At 34.7% G+C, this 17,907-nt stretch overlaps 1 protein-coding gene across 1 annotated transcript in view; it reads left to right on the top strand.

Moving 5' to 3' along the window:
- The window catches only part of OVCH1 (ovochymase 1), a gene marked incomplete at both ends in the record, with an annotated part of 55,241 nt that overhangs the window by 24,085 nt on the left and 13,249 nt on the right, over positions 1-17,907 (top strand). The window contains 6 exon segments of the mRNA XM_081310810.1: positions 850-987; positions 1,088-1,170; positions 1,174-1,215; positions 1,936-2,029; positions 3,478-3,573; positions 5,659-5,839. Of these exon segments, the coding sequence (XP_081166936.1) occupies positions 850-987; positions 1,088-1,170; positions 1,174-1,215; positions 1,936-2,029; positions 3,478-3,573; positions 5,659-5,839 (634 nt within the window).

Below are 17,907 nucleotides of genomic sequence, written 5' to 3'. Positions count from 1 at the left end.
AAGATGAGCAAAAAGGAAAAAATGTAAACCATTCACAAACCTACCACTAAGAGATGGCGGTGCTGGGGAGCAAACCCAGGGCCTTATACATGCTGGGCAAATGCTCTACCACTGAACAACAGTCCTGGCTCTTACTGTTAATATCTGTTTACATACACAAACTTTGAACTCTACTGTACAATTCTTTAATAATTTAAAGACACAATAGGTCATTTCAGCCACTTAACTTTGTTAGAGTCCTCTTACAAGCTATAGAAACATAATTGACCTCTAATTGAAATGTGTTAAGCATAGAAGGGTCTCCCCAGCTGATACAGACCTTCATCTCTAGATCTCCATGAGACCAATGACAAGACAAATGTCTCTTCACAAATTTTGACATAGAAAAGATAGTGTTCTAGGGGTTATAATATTTATTGACTAATCATTTTATATTTAAATCTATTTAGCAATCATTCTTGCTTAAAGTCGGGTATGTACGAGATATCACAAGCTGAACATATAGAGAATCAGTCTCAAGCTTGTGGCTTGAGGTCACTGAAGGTATCCCACACAGCAGGAAAAGCTGAAGAATACAGAATGTGCTAAAGTAATCCAGGGAAAGGTCCCTTGGTTTTCAGTGAGTGTCCAGGAAAGTTTATAAGAGAACTGGACCTTGAATAAGGTCCTAAAGGGTGAGTAGAATTTGACTTGAGACTAGGAGCCAGAAGATAGGTGAAATAGAATCATTGAAGCAGAGACTGTGGCAAGATTAAAGAAGAACTCATGGGAGATATTACCAGAAAAATAACTGTGTATAACTTTGCACTACATTTCAGTAATGTTATTTCAATTTCTTTTCCTCTCAAGGTAAGGTCTGTGGAGATATCTTGCCCTCACCCTTGCTGATGGAGACCAACCAGTCCATAGTTACATTTGTTTCTGATGCAGAAAACAGTGGCAGTGGCTTTGAACTTTGCTTTTCTGCTGTACAGAACTCAGGAACAGGTAAGGATTTCAGGTGTCCATTCCCTGCTGTCTCTGAATGGAGATGACAAGCAGAAGTGCCTTTTGCCATTCATTGTGGATTCTTCCTACATCTGCATAGGTTCAGGTTGTGAGAGTGTGGCTGTATTGGTAGAGGAAGGGACAATTCAGTCTGCTAACTATCCTTGCTTGCCCAATAATGTCTAGTATTATTGGTTTATTCATGCTCCAGAGAAACACATCATAAAAGTAAGCAATTGAGGAATTGCTACTTTATAGAAAACTTAGCTACTATGCTAGGTAGGCAGAACTTACTTCGTATGGATTGTTAAGATATCGTTATGGCTAGAAGTTTCTTTTTGCCACTTTTTTTTTTTTACTCTAAAAGGGTTCTGTATGTGACTTTAAAAATGCAGCAATTTAAAAGTGTACACAATGCAAAATAAGGCTTTTTATCAGACTTTTGTCCTACACATGGAGTAAAACATCGATGTTATTGCAGATCTCAGGGGAGGTATTCTGAGCATAAGCATCTAAGTTACTTGGCAATGCTTTGTTCACTGAACAGTATCTCAAAAACTTTTCAAATGAGCCTACAGAGTTCTTCTTAAAAACTACATAAAATATTGTGTAATGTTACCTGACTTATTAAATCAGTTTCTTATTAGCAGAGGTTTGAGTTTCCAGTTGTTGTCCATAGCAGCAATGCTGCCACGAATATCCCTGTGTCAATATCTTTGGACACATGCGGATATATGAAATTTGCAGAAATGAACTTGCTGGGTCAAGGGGTTTGTGCATTTAAACCTGGTAGTCATTGCCAAATTGCCCTCCAAGGAGACTATCATTGTTTACATCTGTATCAGCCATATTTTGATAATAACAGAGATCCTTTTAATGTGCAGAGAGAAACTTCTTAAACTTTTTTCTTTTTGACCACTTCTCTGGTTGTGTTTATAATTTGTACAGTTGACATTTGAGGACTTTAAAGTTGAATTTAACCAAAACTGTATTTATGATTCCATTGTGATTTATGATGATCCTGAAGAAAAACACAAGTTAGGTAGTTAACATCCCATCCTCTAAATTCAATTTGAGAAGCATCAGACTCACCAGGGTGGCTGTGGCATTGACTGGCTTCCTTGGGTACCAAGAAACTAAGAGGGAGTGTGGATTTCACACTTGAAGCTCCAGGACTCACATGCCAGAAAACTTTAGATTTAAGACCTATGAACCAGCAGCTGACTCACTAGTAAAGATTTTTAATAGAAACATGAAAAATGTGGAAAATCTTTCAGAATATTTGGGAGGTGAAAAAGAAGTACTCAGAGAAAGGGGAAAATAGTATCAGAGAATAAATTTCTGGTATGTGCAGAAGGTAAAAATTTTAAGTTTTCTTCTTTTTGTATCAATTCCTTCTGTTGCTAATATTTTCATTTGTGTGTCCAAGTAACCAAAAACTGGTAATTTCCACTTGGGTCTTAATTTTATTAGCAACTTCAAATACACTTTAAGTTATAACTTTATTTACTTCATATGAAGAATTAACTTTCATCCAATTTGTCCCTCAGTCAGGTGGTAGTGAGTTTGAGACCAGGAATATAAATGGGCTCAGAATATTTACTTGGACTTTAAGAGCAGGTGAGTTGGTAGCACAATCTTATGCTCCAACAGAGCAGTACATGTGTTGTGAGGGTTGGGTAAAGCAGATTTCTGGTATTGCCTGCTCACATAAAGAATGGCCATATCAGAAGATAATGCTAAGTGAAGTTAGCCAATCCCCTGAAAAAAACAAATGCTGAATGATATAAGGAAGCTGATATAAGGAAGCTGATATAAGGATATAAGGAAGCTGACTCATAGTGGGGAGGGAGGGGGAGCATGGGAGGAATAGATGAATTCTAGAATAGGGCAGAGGGGTGGGAGGGAAAGGGAAAGCACAGCGGATTAGCAAGGATGGTGGAATGTGATGGACATCATTATCCAAAGTACATGTATGGAGACACAAATTGGTATCAACATTCTTTATAAACAACCAGAGATATGAAAAACTGTGTATACATGTAATAAGAATTATAATGCATTCCACTGTCATTTATTTTTTTATATCAATAATAAAAAAAAGAATGACCATGTCCTTTGTAAAGAAGAAATAATTTGCTTGGGTGGTTTTATTGTTTATCCAGCTCCTATTGTTCTTTAATAATTGAGTTTTCTGTGTATATTAGAAATAAGATGTCTTCATCCCATATAGTTTTTTTGAGATAAAAAATTTTTTGAGATAATAATTATGATACGTTGTTACTTTGAAAACTAATTTTTAACTTTCTCTGTATATATGGTTATGCCTACAAACTAAAGTTGGAGGAAACCAAAGTTGCTGACTTAAAAAAATTAGTTGGATGATATTTTGCCTCCTGTGTTCGGATTTTTAAATTTCTTATAACTATAAATCAAATTTCCCTATAACTTTTACAACTAAACTTTGTGGAATCTTGAAATCTATTTCAATATTCAGTTTTGGTAACATGATGGTCATGTATTTCAAAAGTGATGGTGAAAATAATTTCCAAGGCTTCAAGGTTAGAAACACCTTTTTGCTTTCAGGCAAGTATAATCACCTGTGTAATAGGAATTATTGCTTATGAAAATGCTTATAGGGAAGATAATTTAATTGTGATTATCCAAATGTAGGATGCTTGAATCATTTTGGTAGAAGAATAAAAATGCAGAGTCCTGGTTCCATTCCTAGAGAGTTAGATTCTATAGATCTGGGGTGGAGCCCAGAAATCTATGCCTTAGCAAGCATCTCCCATAATGCTCAAGAAACTGCATCCACTAGAACATTTCAAAAGATGCCAAGTACCATATGCGAAAAACAGAGAATTCAGATTAAAAAATGGAATTCAGAAGTTAGATTGGCTCTATTTTGAAATTTTAGAAGCTTCTGCAGGACTAATAATTTTCTCAATACTTTGGAAGAAAACTATATTGTGAAGGGATTATAGAAAAGGCATTAAACTATAAGTACCAGAGTGGTAGAATAGCTAGTGAAGATCTATTGATCACTTCATCCCAAGTATAGACAGTATTTCATACACATCACCCATTTATTCCTCCTTACAAACTTCAAAGATAATAGACACTGTTCTCCTTGCACAGACTAGAGAACTGAGGCTTAGAGAAGTTAAATGACTTTCCCAAAGAGCTATGAATAGGTGGAGCTGTTTTTCAAACCTTGGACTCCCTGGTTCCAGAGTAGTGTGGAAAATTAAGAAGATGGATGAACTTACATGTAAGAAGAATGGTGGGAAAATCATTGCAAGAAATTTTTCTAATTGTATACATGTTGTGGGGAGAGCATTTATGAAGAAGGAAAAGTCCAGCTTGATTTTTTTCAGGGTTCTAGCTCGAGTGGCTATGGATGGTAGAGCCATTAAATGATGCAGGGACACAAGAACAAGGCCCTATTGACTATTAAAATCAATTAGTTCCCTTCATGACATGTAGATGTTTAGAAATTTGTAGGAAATTCTAATGGAGATATCTAGTTATTCTAAGTCAAGAATTCAGGGAAGAGATTTATACTGAAGAGAGAAATTCAGAAATCATCTTTATGTAGATAAGTAAAAAATAGAGTATGGACAGACAGTACCTTGTAGAATATCTTTTCAGGCTGGAAAAAGATATTGAAAAAAAGACTAAAATTAAGAGATGACTTTAAATATTTCAAGAGTAAATATCGTGGAGTAAAGGAAGGAAAAAGTGCTTAGAAGAGCCAGATGCAGGGATATTGAGAGATAAACAAGAAATCACATCTGTGCAACTTGGCATTTGGCATATAAATGGTAGTGTTAGTGAGGTCTACAGCAGAGTGGTTTTTGTGATTGATCAGGGTAACAAGGAAGGTCAATTAGTGAAGCTACTCAAAATACTTTAAATTAAATTTTTTTTCTCTATAGAGTCCTTAAACAAAAATGGACTGACAACACTTCTCAAAACCAATACTGTATTTACTGGAAAAGCTATTCCATATGGTGAGTTGGCCATGCTACTATCTGTTTAATCTACTTCTTTGTTAACTAAATGTCTATTTTGGAAATCTTCATCTTTCATTTGATATGCCACAATGAAAAAAAAATTCAAGTTTTATGTTTAAGTCCTTGAAACTTGTAGAATCCTGTTTGAGTTTACATATAGACTCAGAGGGAAAACAAAATAAGGTTTATATAGGGAGAAAGAGGTACAGAGAACAATTCATGGTCCTCGTCTACTCCTATACAAACTTATTATTTAAAATGATTTCCTGAGCCAGGTGCAGTGGTGCATGCCTATAATTCCAGTGGCAGGGGAGGCTGAGGCAGGAGGATAACAAGTTCAAAGTGAGCCTCAGCAACTCGCCAAAGCCCTAAGCAACTTAGTTAGATGGTGCCTGGCAGAGCAAGCACTGAATAGTTAGTTTTAAATGAACGAATAAATACTTTCATGTCTAAAATCCTGACTGCCTGGCACAATTGGCTAAGCAGACTTTTAAGATCAGACTCCTCAGAGATGGGTCTTAGGAGTAAGTATCTTTATAAATCTCATCTGGCGTTTGGGAATTACTGCTGTTAGCTATAGCAAGCCTTTGCAGGAGTTGTGTTCATGATTGTTGTCTGGGATGAGCCATTGGTCTCCTCTTCTTTCCTGTAGATATCTGTGGCATACCTCCATTTAGTCCCCAGTGGCTTTCCAGAAGAATCGCAGCGGGGGAAGAAGCCTGTCCCCACTGTTGGCCCTGGCAGGTGGGTTTGAGGTTTCTAGGTGATCACCAATGTGGAGGTGCCATCATTGATCCACTTTGGATTCTTACTGCAGCCCACTGTGTACAACCGTGAGTGAAACTGGTGTTTTACTAATCTATTTAACACACGGGTTTATAGGATATGCCTAGGATACAAATGTGATTGTCTAAATTCTAAGATCATCCAAGCTAATTCTAAAGCAGGAATCTTCCTTTAAGTATTTTCTCTGCATATCCTTCTAGCTTCTATTTAAACAATGTCAGTAAGGATAAAGTTAATCCAATCTTGAATTTTTTTATCCCATTTATGTAGGTCTGATTATTCATGTTGAGCCAAAACCTGCTTCCCATCACAGAATCTATGGGTCTCAACTTACTGTAACTTCAGAAAACAAGAGTTCTTATTTCTTCCTTTGCATAATGATCCTTTCTGTATTTGAACTTTTCTCGTGTTCTACTTTAGTTTAATCTTTAAGCTAGGAACTCAATTTTATTATTGGTAATAATTACAGATGCCTTCCCATGCAGTGCACTTTCCCCTGGGTTGGTTTAGGATTATTCCTCTTGAAATTGGTTCATGTCAGCAAGGGCATGATCACTGAATTACCAGAGAGCTATGAACTATTCTGTGATATGAAAGAGTGAATATAATATATGTGTAGTTTAAATAATAGTTGTTAAATGGAATGGTGGGAACAAAACTGTACATTTCGGAAAGATCTTTGTACTTATCTCTCAAGACCCCTTAGCTCCACTCCCAAAAGGTAAGTTCTATGCTAAATTTGCTAAGTTTTGTATTCATAGTACCTATGTTCTTTTTAAATTTTTACTTAAATTTGTTTTTAACATGTCTGTTTCTAAAACAGTATAATTGTTTTTTTGTTTTGATCTTATGTACCATAATTTTATTTATAATCTTTGCAACTTGCTTTTATACTTACCCTATGTTATGTAGATCAAGCTCTAAGGCATGTGGATATGCATAACTGGTTTGTTTTGGCTACTTAAATCAATCACTTGTGGTTAGGTTCTGAATAGCATTATTGAAAATCTTCCTATATGGTTCCACTGTGCAGCCAGGGTCTGGAATCTGTCTTTCTGTCCTGGTCTTAACCATTTCTCTGCTTGCTCATAGTGCACTAGGCCCCCTTGATTTTTTGATGGTCAAACATGCTGATCTTGTCTGTTCTTCAAGGTCTGGATAGTTGCTCTTCTCTCTGCCATTCAGGATATAACATTATGTTTGTCAGGAATCCTTATGTTTGCCTTGACTTTAAGTTTCTCAGACTTCCCTTCTTCTTGACAACGTTGGCCATTTCAAAGAGTATTCATCTGGTATTTTGCATAATGTTTCTCAATTGAGTTTGATATTTTTATCATGGTTTTATTGGGAGTTCTGGGGTTTTGAGAGAAACAATACAGAGTTATAGGCCATTCTTATTGTATCAAGGATACATACTATCAACAGAACTTATTATTAATGTTATTATTAATGTTAACTTCAATCATATTCTCCACTGTAAAATTACATTTTCTCCCTTCCCATACTTACTATTTGGAAGCAAGTCACTAAAAGTTGTCCAGCTCAGGGGGTGGACAGTAAGCTCCACCCCTTTGAGCAGGGAGTATTTAAATCATTTAAGATTCTGCATCAGAGTTATCTCTTTTTTCTCTACTTACTAAATCTTATTTAAATTGCTGTGGACTCAGGGATCTATTTTATAAATACTACATATTTTGTTGCTCAAATTGTTCCAGATTTGGCCACTGTGAGCTCCTTCATGTTAGCTGTATCTCTTTGTCAGGCTCCTATCTTTATATAACACTATAAGGTGCTCCAGGCTAATCTTATAAGTTCTCTACTCTGTCCTAAAATCAGCCATTTCTCCAAGGAGCCTTGCTTCATTTTATTGGAGAATGGTATAGGAAAACATGATTTGGGTGCTAGATATATTAGGTGCCACTGGAGTTTTGTTGCTTCTAGATTCTCTCAGTTGACAGAACTAGAAAATAGAGGGATGTCTACTATCATGAGTTACAAACACATCTATCCATCTGCATTTATGTTATGCTAATCTGGAATAAGATAACTATGAATTTGTTTATAACTCCAACATCACATGGGATTTCTGCTAAGCCTACCCTGTTGGAAATGCCCATTTTATAGTAATTCTCTCAAAATGCATTTTGTGGTACTATGAAAAAGAATCTTCAATAGTAGATGATTAATTAATGAATCTTAATATATTGGAAAATATAAGTACTAGTATAGAGGCCAGAGACATAGAAGCATCTTTAAGTAGTTTCCCTTATCAAATAGAATGGTCTATTCTTGAATTTGTAGGCAGGGACATCATATCTTATAGAAAAATAAAGTACATTGCCAAACTATTCTTCTCAAGGTGGACACTAAATCAATTGAGGTCAAATAAACATGGTCACCTGTAAAATTTTGAGCCATTTAAGTCAATCACAAAATGTAGAATGAAACTAGATTACTATCTCTCATCCTGCACAAAATCAATTCAAAATGAACCTAATACTCAAGAATCACCCAGAAACTACACATCTACTAGAGGAAAACGGGGAAACACTCCAACATATAGACACAGGCAGTGACTTCCTCAATGGGATTCCTAAAGCTCAGGAAATAATAGCCAGAATTAATATATGGTAATGTATCAAATTTCAAAACTTCATGCTCAGCAAAGGAAATAATAATGTGAATGAATGGGAGAAAATCATTCCCATAAACTCTTCCAACAGAGGATTAATATCCATAATATATATAGGACTCAAAAAACTTATCAAAAACAAATAACCCAGTGAATAAGTGGGCAAATAAACTATGCAGTCAAATGGCCAAATATATGGAAAAAAATTCAACATCTTTAATAATCAGGGAAATGCAAATCAAAAGTACACTGAGATTTCATGTTATTCCAGTTAGCATGGCAATCAAGAATATGAATAACAAATGCTTGTGAAGATGCAGGAAAATAGGAACTCTTATACATTGTTTAAGAAAATGTATTAGTACAGCAACTATGGAAATAGGTATAAATATTCATTAAAAGACTAGGAATGGAGACACCATATAATCCAGTTATCAACTCTTGGTATTTATCCAAAAGAATTAAAGTCAGCATACTATAGTGACATATGCATACCCATATATATAGTAGTCCAATTTGCAATAGTTGAGTTATGGAACCAATCTAGGTGTCTGTCAATAGATGATTGACTATAGAAAATGGGGTATATACACACAATGAAATTTTTACCAGGCCCAAAAGAACAAAACTATGTCATTTGCAAGAAAATGGATGACTAGATGGCATCATGTTAGGCCCAAAACAAACAAACAAGAAAAGTTTGACTCAACAAGAGTCACATGTCTTCTCTCATGTGGAATCTAGAGGGGAAAAGAGGATAAAAGAGATCTTGAGATAATAAAAAGGAAACTAATAGGGTAGAGAAAGTATATCCAGGGGAGGGAGATGGGAAAGACCAGGGGAGGTATGGAAATGAAATTGAATGAATTATATCATGTGCATGTATGAATGTGTCATAATCTCACAATTAAATACAAACATTGTGTGATTGACTTAAAGGGCTCAAAAATTTACAGGTGACCATGTTTATTTGACCTCGGTTGATTAAGTTGAATGTCCACTGTGAGAAGGATAGTTTCCAAATGTTCTTTATTTTGCTGCAAGGTATTATGTTTCATCAGGGACTTCTTGATTTCTTAACTTTCTCCCCCCACAAGATAATTTTATCAAGTAAAACCTAAAATATTCTTTCCATTTCACTAACCATTCATCCTCTGTAGAATTAATTTATATTAATAATATTTTGTTTAATTTCCATTAATATTTAAGTATATATGCATATGGTTTATTGTATATGCATATGCCACATTGTTTTATACTTTTGTGTACACACATTATATTTTATTTTTATACTGATTTGAAAAATGTCTGCCCAAACTTTTCATAGATGCCTAGTTTATTTGACTAGGGAAATATTTTTTTAAATTTTTAATTAAAAAATTGTATTGGTGCACAATTTTACATAATAGTGGGATTATGACACATTCGTACATGCACGTGATGTAATTCATTCAATTTAATTCCCATACCTCCACTGGCCTTCCTCATCTCCCTCTCCTCCATCTCCTTTCTCTACCCCATTTATTTAAAAAGTCTACCTTTTCTCCAATGTATGTTTCTCATGCCTTTGTCAAGTATCAGACAATTGTATCTGTGGGTTCTCTGTCTTCTATTCTATTAATGTAATGGTCTTTTTATGCCAATACAATGCTGTTTTTGTTACTATAACTCTATAGCATAATTTTGAAATTGTGTATTGTGATGCTTCTAGCATTGTTCTTTTTACTCAGGATTGCTTTGGCTTCTGGGACTTTTGTTCCTCTCTATGAATTTTAGGACAGTTTTTTTTTGTTGTTGTTTTTTTTGAAGAATGTCATTAGTGTTTTGATGTGGATTACATTAAATCTGTAGATTACTTTGGTAATATGACCATTTTAACAATATTAGTTCTGCCTATCCATGAAAATGGGAGGGTTTCTATTTTCTAGTGTCTTATATTTCTTTTTTTCTTATGTTCTGTAATTTTCATTATAGAAGTCTTTCACCTTTTTGGTTAGATTTATTCATAAATATTGAAGCTATTATAAATGGAATTGTTTTCCTGGTTACTTTTTCAGTGAATTTGTTATTGGTATATATATATATATATATATATATATATAAATACTACTGATTTCTATATGATGATCTTGTATCCTGCTAATATTTTACTAAATTGTTTCTAGAAGCCTTCATATCTTCCAAAAACAAGTAATTTGACTTTTTCCTTTATTATTTGTATACTTTTAAATTTTTTTTATTTATATGACAGCAGAATGCATTATAATCCATATTATACATATAGAGCACAAATTTTCATATCTCTGGTTGTATACAAAGTATATTCACACCAATTCGTGTCTTCATACATGTACTTCTGATAATAATGTCCATCACATTCCACCATCATTTCTAACCCCAGATCCTCTCCTTTCTCCTCCCACCCCTCTGCCCTATCTAGAGTTTGTCTATTCCTCCCATGCCCCCCGCTCCCTACCCCACTATGACTCAGCCTCCTTATATCAGAGAAAACATTCGGCATTTGGTTTTTGTGGATTGGCCAACTTCACCTAGCCAATCTAACTTTACTTAGCATTATCTTCTCTAACTCCATCCATTTATCTGCAAATGCCATGATATTTTTCTCTTTTATTGCTGAGTAATATTTCATTATGTATATATGCCACATTTTTTTATCCATTCATCTATTGAAGGGTATCTAGGTTGGTTCCACAGTTTAGCTATTTATGAATTGTGCTGCTATAAACATTGATGTGGCTGTGTCCCTGTAGTATGTTGTTTTTAAGTCCTTGGATATAGATCAAGGAGATCTTGGAAATCCCCAATTTTCCAAGAAATCTCCTTACTGCTTTCCATATTGGCTGCACCAATTTGCAGTCCCACCAGCAGTGTATGAGAGTACCTTTCTCCCCACATCCTTACTAACAAATATTGTTGTTTGTATGCATAGCTGCCATTCTGACTGGAGTGAGATGAAATCTTAGAGTGGTTTTGATTTGCATTTCCCTAATTGCTGGAGATGATGAACATTTTTTCATGTATTTGTTGATCGATTATACATTATCTTCTGAGAAGTGTCTTTTCAGGTCCTTGGCCCATTTATTGATTGGGTTATTTGGTGTTTTTTTGTTTTTTTTTTTTGTGTGTGTGTGTGTGTGTGTTTAGCTTTTTTTCTTATATACCCTAGAGATTAGTGCTCTATCTGATGTGTGAGGGGTAAAGATTTGCTCCCAATATGTAGGCTCTCTATTTACCTCATAGATTGTTTCTTTTACTGAGAAGAAACTTTTTAGTTTGAGTCCATCTCATTTATTGATTCTTGATTTTAATTCTTGTGCCACAGGAGTTCTTATTAAGGAAATTGGGGCCTAATCACACATGATGGAGATTAGGGCCTACTTTTTCTTCTAATAGACTCAGGGTCTTGAGTTGTATTCCTAAGTCCTTGATCCATTTTGAGTTGAGGTTTGTGCATGATGAGAGATAAGGGTTTAATTTCATTTTGTTGCATATGGATTTCCAGTTTTCCCAGCACCATTTGTTGAAGAGGCTATTTTTCCTCCAATGCATGTTCTTGGCAACTTTGTCTAATATAAGATAATTGTAGTTTTGTGGGTTAGTCTCTGTATCCTCTAATCTGTACCATTAGTCTACTAGTCTGTTTTGGTGTGAATACCATGCTATTTTTGTTACTATTGCTCTGTAGTATAGTTTAAGGTCTGGTATAGTGATGCCACCTGCTTCACTCTTCCTGCTAATATTGCTTTAGCTATTCTCGATCTCTTATTTTTCCAGATGATTCATGATTGTTTTTTCTATTTCTCTGAGGAATGTCATTGGAATTTTGATCAGAATTGCATTAAATCTGTATAGTGCTTTTGGTAGATGGTCAATTTGATAATATTAAGTCTGCCTACCCAAGAGCAAGGTAGATTTTTCCATCTTCTAAGGTCTTCTTTGATTTTTTTCTTTAGGGTTCTGTAATTTTCATTATATACAGTTTTCACCTCTTTGGTAAAGTTGAATCCCAAGTATTTTTTTTTTTTTTGAGCTATTGCAAATGGGGTAATTTTCTTCATTTCCTTTTCTGAGGATTTGTCCCTGATGTACAGAAATGCCTTTGATTTATGGGTGTTGATTTTATATCCTGCTACTTTGCTGAATTCATTTACTAATTCTAGGAGTTTTCTGGTGTAACTTTTAGGGTCTTCCAGGTATAGAATCATATCATCAGCAAATAGTGCCAATTTGAATTCTTCTTTTCTTATGTGTCTCCCTTTAATTTTTTTTCGTGTAATTGCTCTTCCTAGTGTTTCAAGAACTATGTTAAATAGAAATGGAGAAAGAAGGCATCCCTGTCTTGTTCTAGTTTTTACAGGGAATGCCTTCAATTTTTCTCCATTTACAATTATGTTGGCCTGGGGCTTAGCATAGATAGCCTTTATGAGGTTGAGATATATTATTGTTGTCTCTGATTTTCCTAGTATTTTGAACATGAAGGGGTGCTGTATTTTGTCAAATGCTTTTTCTGAGTCTATTGAGATGATCATATGATTCTTAAATGTAATTCTCTTGATGTGAATTACATTTATTTTTGATTTATTATTGATTGTGAATTACATTTATTTATTTCTGTATGTTGAACCAACCTTGCAACCCTGGGATGAATCCCACTTGATCATAGTGCACAATCTTTTTGATATGTTTTTATATTTGATTTGCCAGAATTTTATTGAGAATTTTTGCATCTAGGTTCAGTATAGATATTGGCTGAAGTTTTCTTTTTTTGATGTCTTTGCCTGGTTTTAGAATTGGGGTGATATTGGCCTCATAGGATGAGTTTAGAAGTGCTACATATTTTTCTGTTTCCTGAAATAAATTGAAGAGTATTGATCTTAGTTCTTCTTTAAAGCTCTTGTAGAACTCAGCTACGTATTCATCTGGTCAGGGCTTTTCTTGATTGGTAGACTTCTGATGGCATCTTCTATTTCATTGCTTGAAATTGATCTGTTTAAATTGTGTATATCATCCTAATTCAATTTGGGCAAATAATATGATTCTAGAAATTTGTCAATGTCTTTGATATTTTCTATTTTATTGGAGTACAAGTTTTCAAAATAATTTCTAATTATCTTCTGTTTTTCTGTAGTGTCTTTCATGATATTTCCTTTTTCATCATGTATGTTAGTAATTTGAGTTTTCTCTCTCCTTCTCTTTGTTAGCATGGCTAAGGGTCTGTCAATTTTATTTATTTTTTCAAAGAACTAACTTTTTGTTCTGTCAATTTTTTCAATTGTTTCTTTTGTTTTAATTTCATTGATTTCAACTCTGATTTTAATAATTTTCTGTCTTCTACTGCTTTTGGTGTTGATTTGTTCTTCTTTTTCTAGGGATTTGAGATGTAATTTTAAGTCGTTTATTTGTTGACTTTTTCTTCTTTTAAGGAATGAACTCCATGCAATGAATTTTCCTCTTAGAATTGCTTTCATAGTGTCCCAGAGATTTCGATACGTTGTATCTGTGTTCTCATTCACCTCTAAAAGTTTTTTTTTAATTTCCTCCTTGATGTCTCCTGCAACCCATTGTTCATTCAGTAGCATATTATTTAGTCTCCAGGTGTTGTATTTTATTTCTTATTTTATTATTGATTTCTAATTCCATTCTATTATGATCTGATAGGATGCAGGGTAGGATCTCTACTTTTTTATATTTGTTGAGTTGCTTTGTGGCATAATATATGGTCTATTTTGGAGAAGGACCCATGTGCTGTTGAGAAGAAAGTGTATTCTCTCACTGAAGGATGAAATATTCTATATGTCACTTAAGTCTAAGATATTGATTGTATTATTGAGTTCTATATTTCTTTGTTCAGCTTTTGTTTGGAAGATCTATCTAGTGATGAAAAGTCAACCAAAAATTATTGTGTTGTGGTCTATTTAACTCTTGAACTTGAAGAGTTCGTTTATTTGAACATAGATGCTCCATTTTGGGGGGCATATAATTTATAATTGTTAAATCTTATTGGTGTATGGTTCCTTTGTGCAGTATGTAGTGTCCTTCTTTATCCCTTTTGATTGACTTTAGCTTGAAGTCTACTTTATTTGATATGAGGATGGAAACCTCTGCTTGCTTCTGTAGTCCATGTGAGTGGTATGATTTTTCCCAACCCTTTACCTTCAGTCTATGGATGTCTTTTCCTATGAGATGAGTCTCTTGGAGGCAGAATATTGTTTGGTCATCATCATCTTCTTTTTCTTTTTTAATCCAATCTGCTAGGCCATGTCTTTGGATTGGTGAATTTAGGCCATTAACATTCAGGTTTATTATTGAGACATGATTTGTACTTCCAGCCATTTTTGTTTGTGTTTTGGTATTTAACATGACTTGATTTCTTCTCTGATTAGATTTTCCATTAGTGCAATACCTCTCTCTGATGATTTTCATCATTGTTTTTCATTTCCTCATTGTAGAATATTTTCATTTCCTCTTCAAGGATGTTCTGTAGTGTAGGCTTTATAGTTGTATATTCTTTTAACCTTTGTTTATCATGGAAGGCTTTTATTTCATCATCAAATCTAAAGTTAAATTTGTTGGATATAAGATTCTTGGTTGGCATCCATTTTCTTTCAGAGCTTAGTATATATTGTTCCATGATCTCCTGGCTTCTGGGTTGAAAAATATGCTGAGATACGAAGTGGTCTCCCCCAAATGTTATCTGATTCCTCTCTCTTGTGGCTTTTAAGATTCTATCCTTATTCTGTATGCTAGGCATTTTCGTTATAATGTGACTTTGTTGTAGATCTGTTGTAATTTTGTATATTTGTTGTCCTGTAAGCCTCTTGTATTTGGTTTTCCAATTAATTCTTCATGCTTGAGAAATTTTCTGATAATATCTCATTGGAGATACTGTGTATTTCTTTAATTTGAAACTCTGTGCCTTCCTTTATCCTAATAACTCCTAGATTTGGTCTTTTGTTGCTAGCCATGATTCTTGGATATTCTGTTCCTAGGTTCTTACTATCTTCACTGTGTAGTCAACTTTATTTTCCAGATTGTATACTTTGTCTTCATTATCTGACATTCTTTCTTCCAAGTGATATAGTCTGTTGGTTAGGCTTCCTATTGAGTTTTTTATTTGGTTTATTGTATCCTTCATTTCAAGGATTTCTGACTTTTTTTTTCAGACTATCTCTTTCTTGAAGTAATCTTTTGCTACTTGTGTTTGCTCTCTTACCTCTTTGTTGGAGTCATCATTTTTTGCCTATATTTGCTCATTTAGGTCATTATTTAATTCACAGATCATTTTAATTATGAACCTGGTTTGTTTGGGGCACTTTCCTCCCTTGTTTTTTCATGTTGAATATGTGTCTTCCTTTCTCACAATGTGGATCTGAGATACTACAGTTTCTACCCTATATTCTTGTAATACCCATGCAGATTATCTGTACCTCACCTTGATGTTGGGCTTCTAGACCCTGCTGGTGTCCCTCAATGTATGCTACTGCTACTAATAAGGTAGTGTGACAATAGGCAAGGTAACTTGAGATAGTATTTGAGGTGCCCCAAGATGGATGCAATGTCTTACAGAGATGGGGTTGAAAGGGTGGGCCTCACACTCTCTTTGGGATGCTTGCTCTGAGATGCAGCTGCTTCTAGGCTCTGTCTGTTGTCAAAAAGCTAGGGGCTACTGCATAGAGAAAGCTATGGCAATGACTGCAGTGTCCCAAGATGGAAGTGGGTTAGGCTTAGGCTCCCAGGTTGGGGTAGGGTGCAAACTGGAACCTACCCTGGATCTGGGTCCCACGAGTTGGTATAGGAGGATCTGGGCTGGGCCTGACCTCCTGCATTAGTCTGCTGGTTGGAAGGAGTGGTCTTGTGCTGGAGGCTGGGCCCTGGCAGGTGTCTGAAGGTGGAAGGATGGACCCGGGCCAACTGTGAGCCTGGGTTCCATGCCAGCACATCTCTTATTTGTATACTTTTTATCTCTTTCTCTTGTCTAGTTGCTGTGGCTAAAATTCAAGCATTATTTTGAATAGCAGTAGTGAGAGTGGACATCCATATCTTGTTCCTGACTTTAAAGGAAATGTTTTCAGTTTTTCTGCATTCAATATGATATTGGCTTTGGGTTTGTCATATATAGCCTTTATGATGCTAAAGTAAGTTCTTTCTATCCTTAGTTTCTTCAGTGTTTTTAACACAATTGGATGTTGAGTTTTGTGGAAGGATTTTTCCGCATCAAAATGATCATGTGACTTTTGTTCTTGGTTCTAATTATGTGGGATATTTATTTGCATACATCAAACCATCCTTGCATCTCTGGAATGAAAGCAGCTTGATCATGATGTATAATCTTTGAAATATGTTGTTGAGTTGAATTTGATAATGTTATTAAGGACTTTTGCATCAGTGTTCATCAAGAGTGTAGGTTTGTAGTTTTCTTTCTGTTAGTTCCCTAGGCCAAAGTAATTCCATTTTGAAAATCAGCACCTGCCCACCTAGGCATTACCTTCTGGTAAGGCCCACCCCGAAAGAGTCACTAACAACAGAAACCACAGCAAAGACATCAAGTAACAATCATCGGACCAGATGGGTTATTGTTAAAGTACTCCATTATATTACCTATGTAGATAAGAAGTTTTTCCAGAAGCCTGCTGTGCCTTGCAAAATGGCAGCCTGGCAGATATTCTCTGTCAGTAAACCTTTGTTTAAACTCAGAGATGTGTCTCTTGTGGATATTGTGCCACCTACCGTAACACTTTTCTTGAGGAATCCTTATCTAGTTTTGATATTAAAGTGATATTGGCTTCATAGAATGAATTTGGAAGTGTTCCATTTTCTATTTCATGGAATAATTTGAGAAGCATTGGAATTCTTTAAAGGTCTGGTAGAATTTACCTGAGAATCCATCAGTCCTGGGCATTTAAATGTTGGAAAGCTTTTTATTACTCCTTCAATCTTATTATTTGTTATTGATATATTTAGGTTTTCTATTTTCTCTTGGTTTAATTTTGGTAGGTTGTATCTAAAAATATCTCTATTCTAGATTTTCCAATTTATTGGAATGTTTTCAAAATAGTCCATACTATTCCCCTGTATTTCAGTGATGTCTGTAGTAATATCTCCTTTTTACATGTCCAATTTTATTAATTTGGGTCTTTCCTTTGATAAAGGAGATTGATAGTTTGGCTAAAGGTTTATCTTTTTAAAGAACCCACTCTTCATTGTTCCTTTTTATTTTTTATTTGCTATTTCATTAATTTCAGCTTTGATCTTTATTCATTCTTTTACTGGTTTGCGATTCATTTATTATTTTTCAACATCTTGAGATGCATTATTAGGTTATTTATTTGGGATAATTTTGCCTTTTTTTCCATGTGGGCATTCATACCTGTAAATTTTCCTCTTAGAACTGCCTCACTGTGTCAGAGATTCTGGTATGTTATGTTTCTATTCTTGGGTGAGCAAATTTTTAAATTTTTAAAT

The sequence above is a fragment of the Spermophilus citellus genome (assembly GCF_964194105.1).
Source record: "Spermophilus citellus genome assembly, chromosome: 10".
NCBI lineage: Eukaryota > Metazoa > Chordata > Mammalia > Rodentia > Sciuridae > Spermophilus > Spermophilus citellus.
The sequence above is the reverse complement of the archived record's forward strand: the minus strand, read 5'-3'. Positions and strand labels throughout refer to the sequence as shown.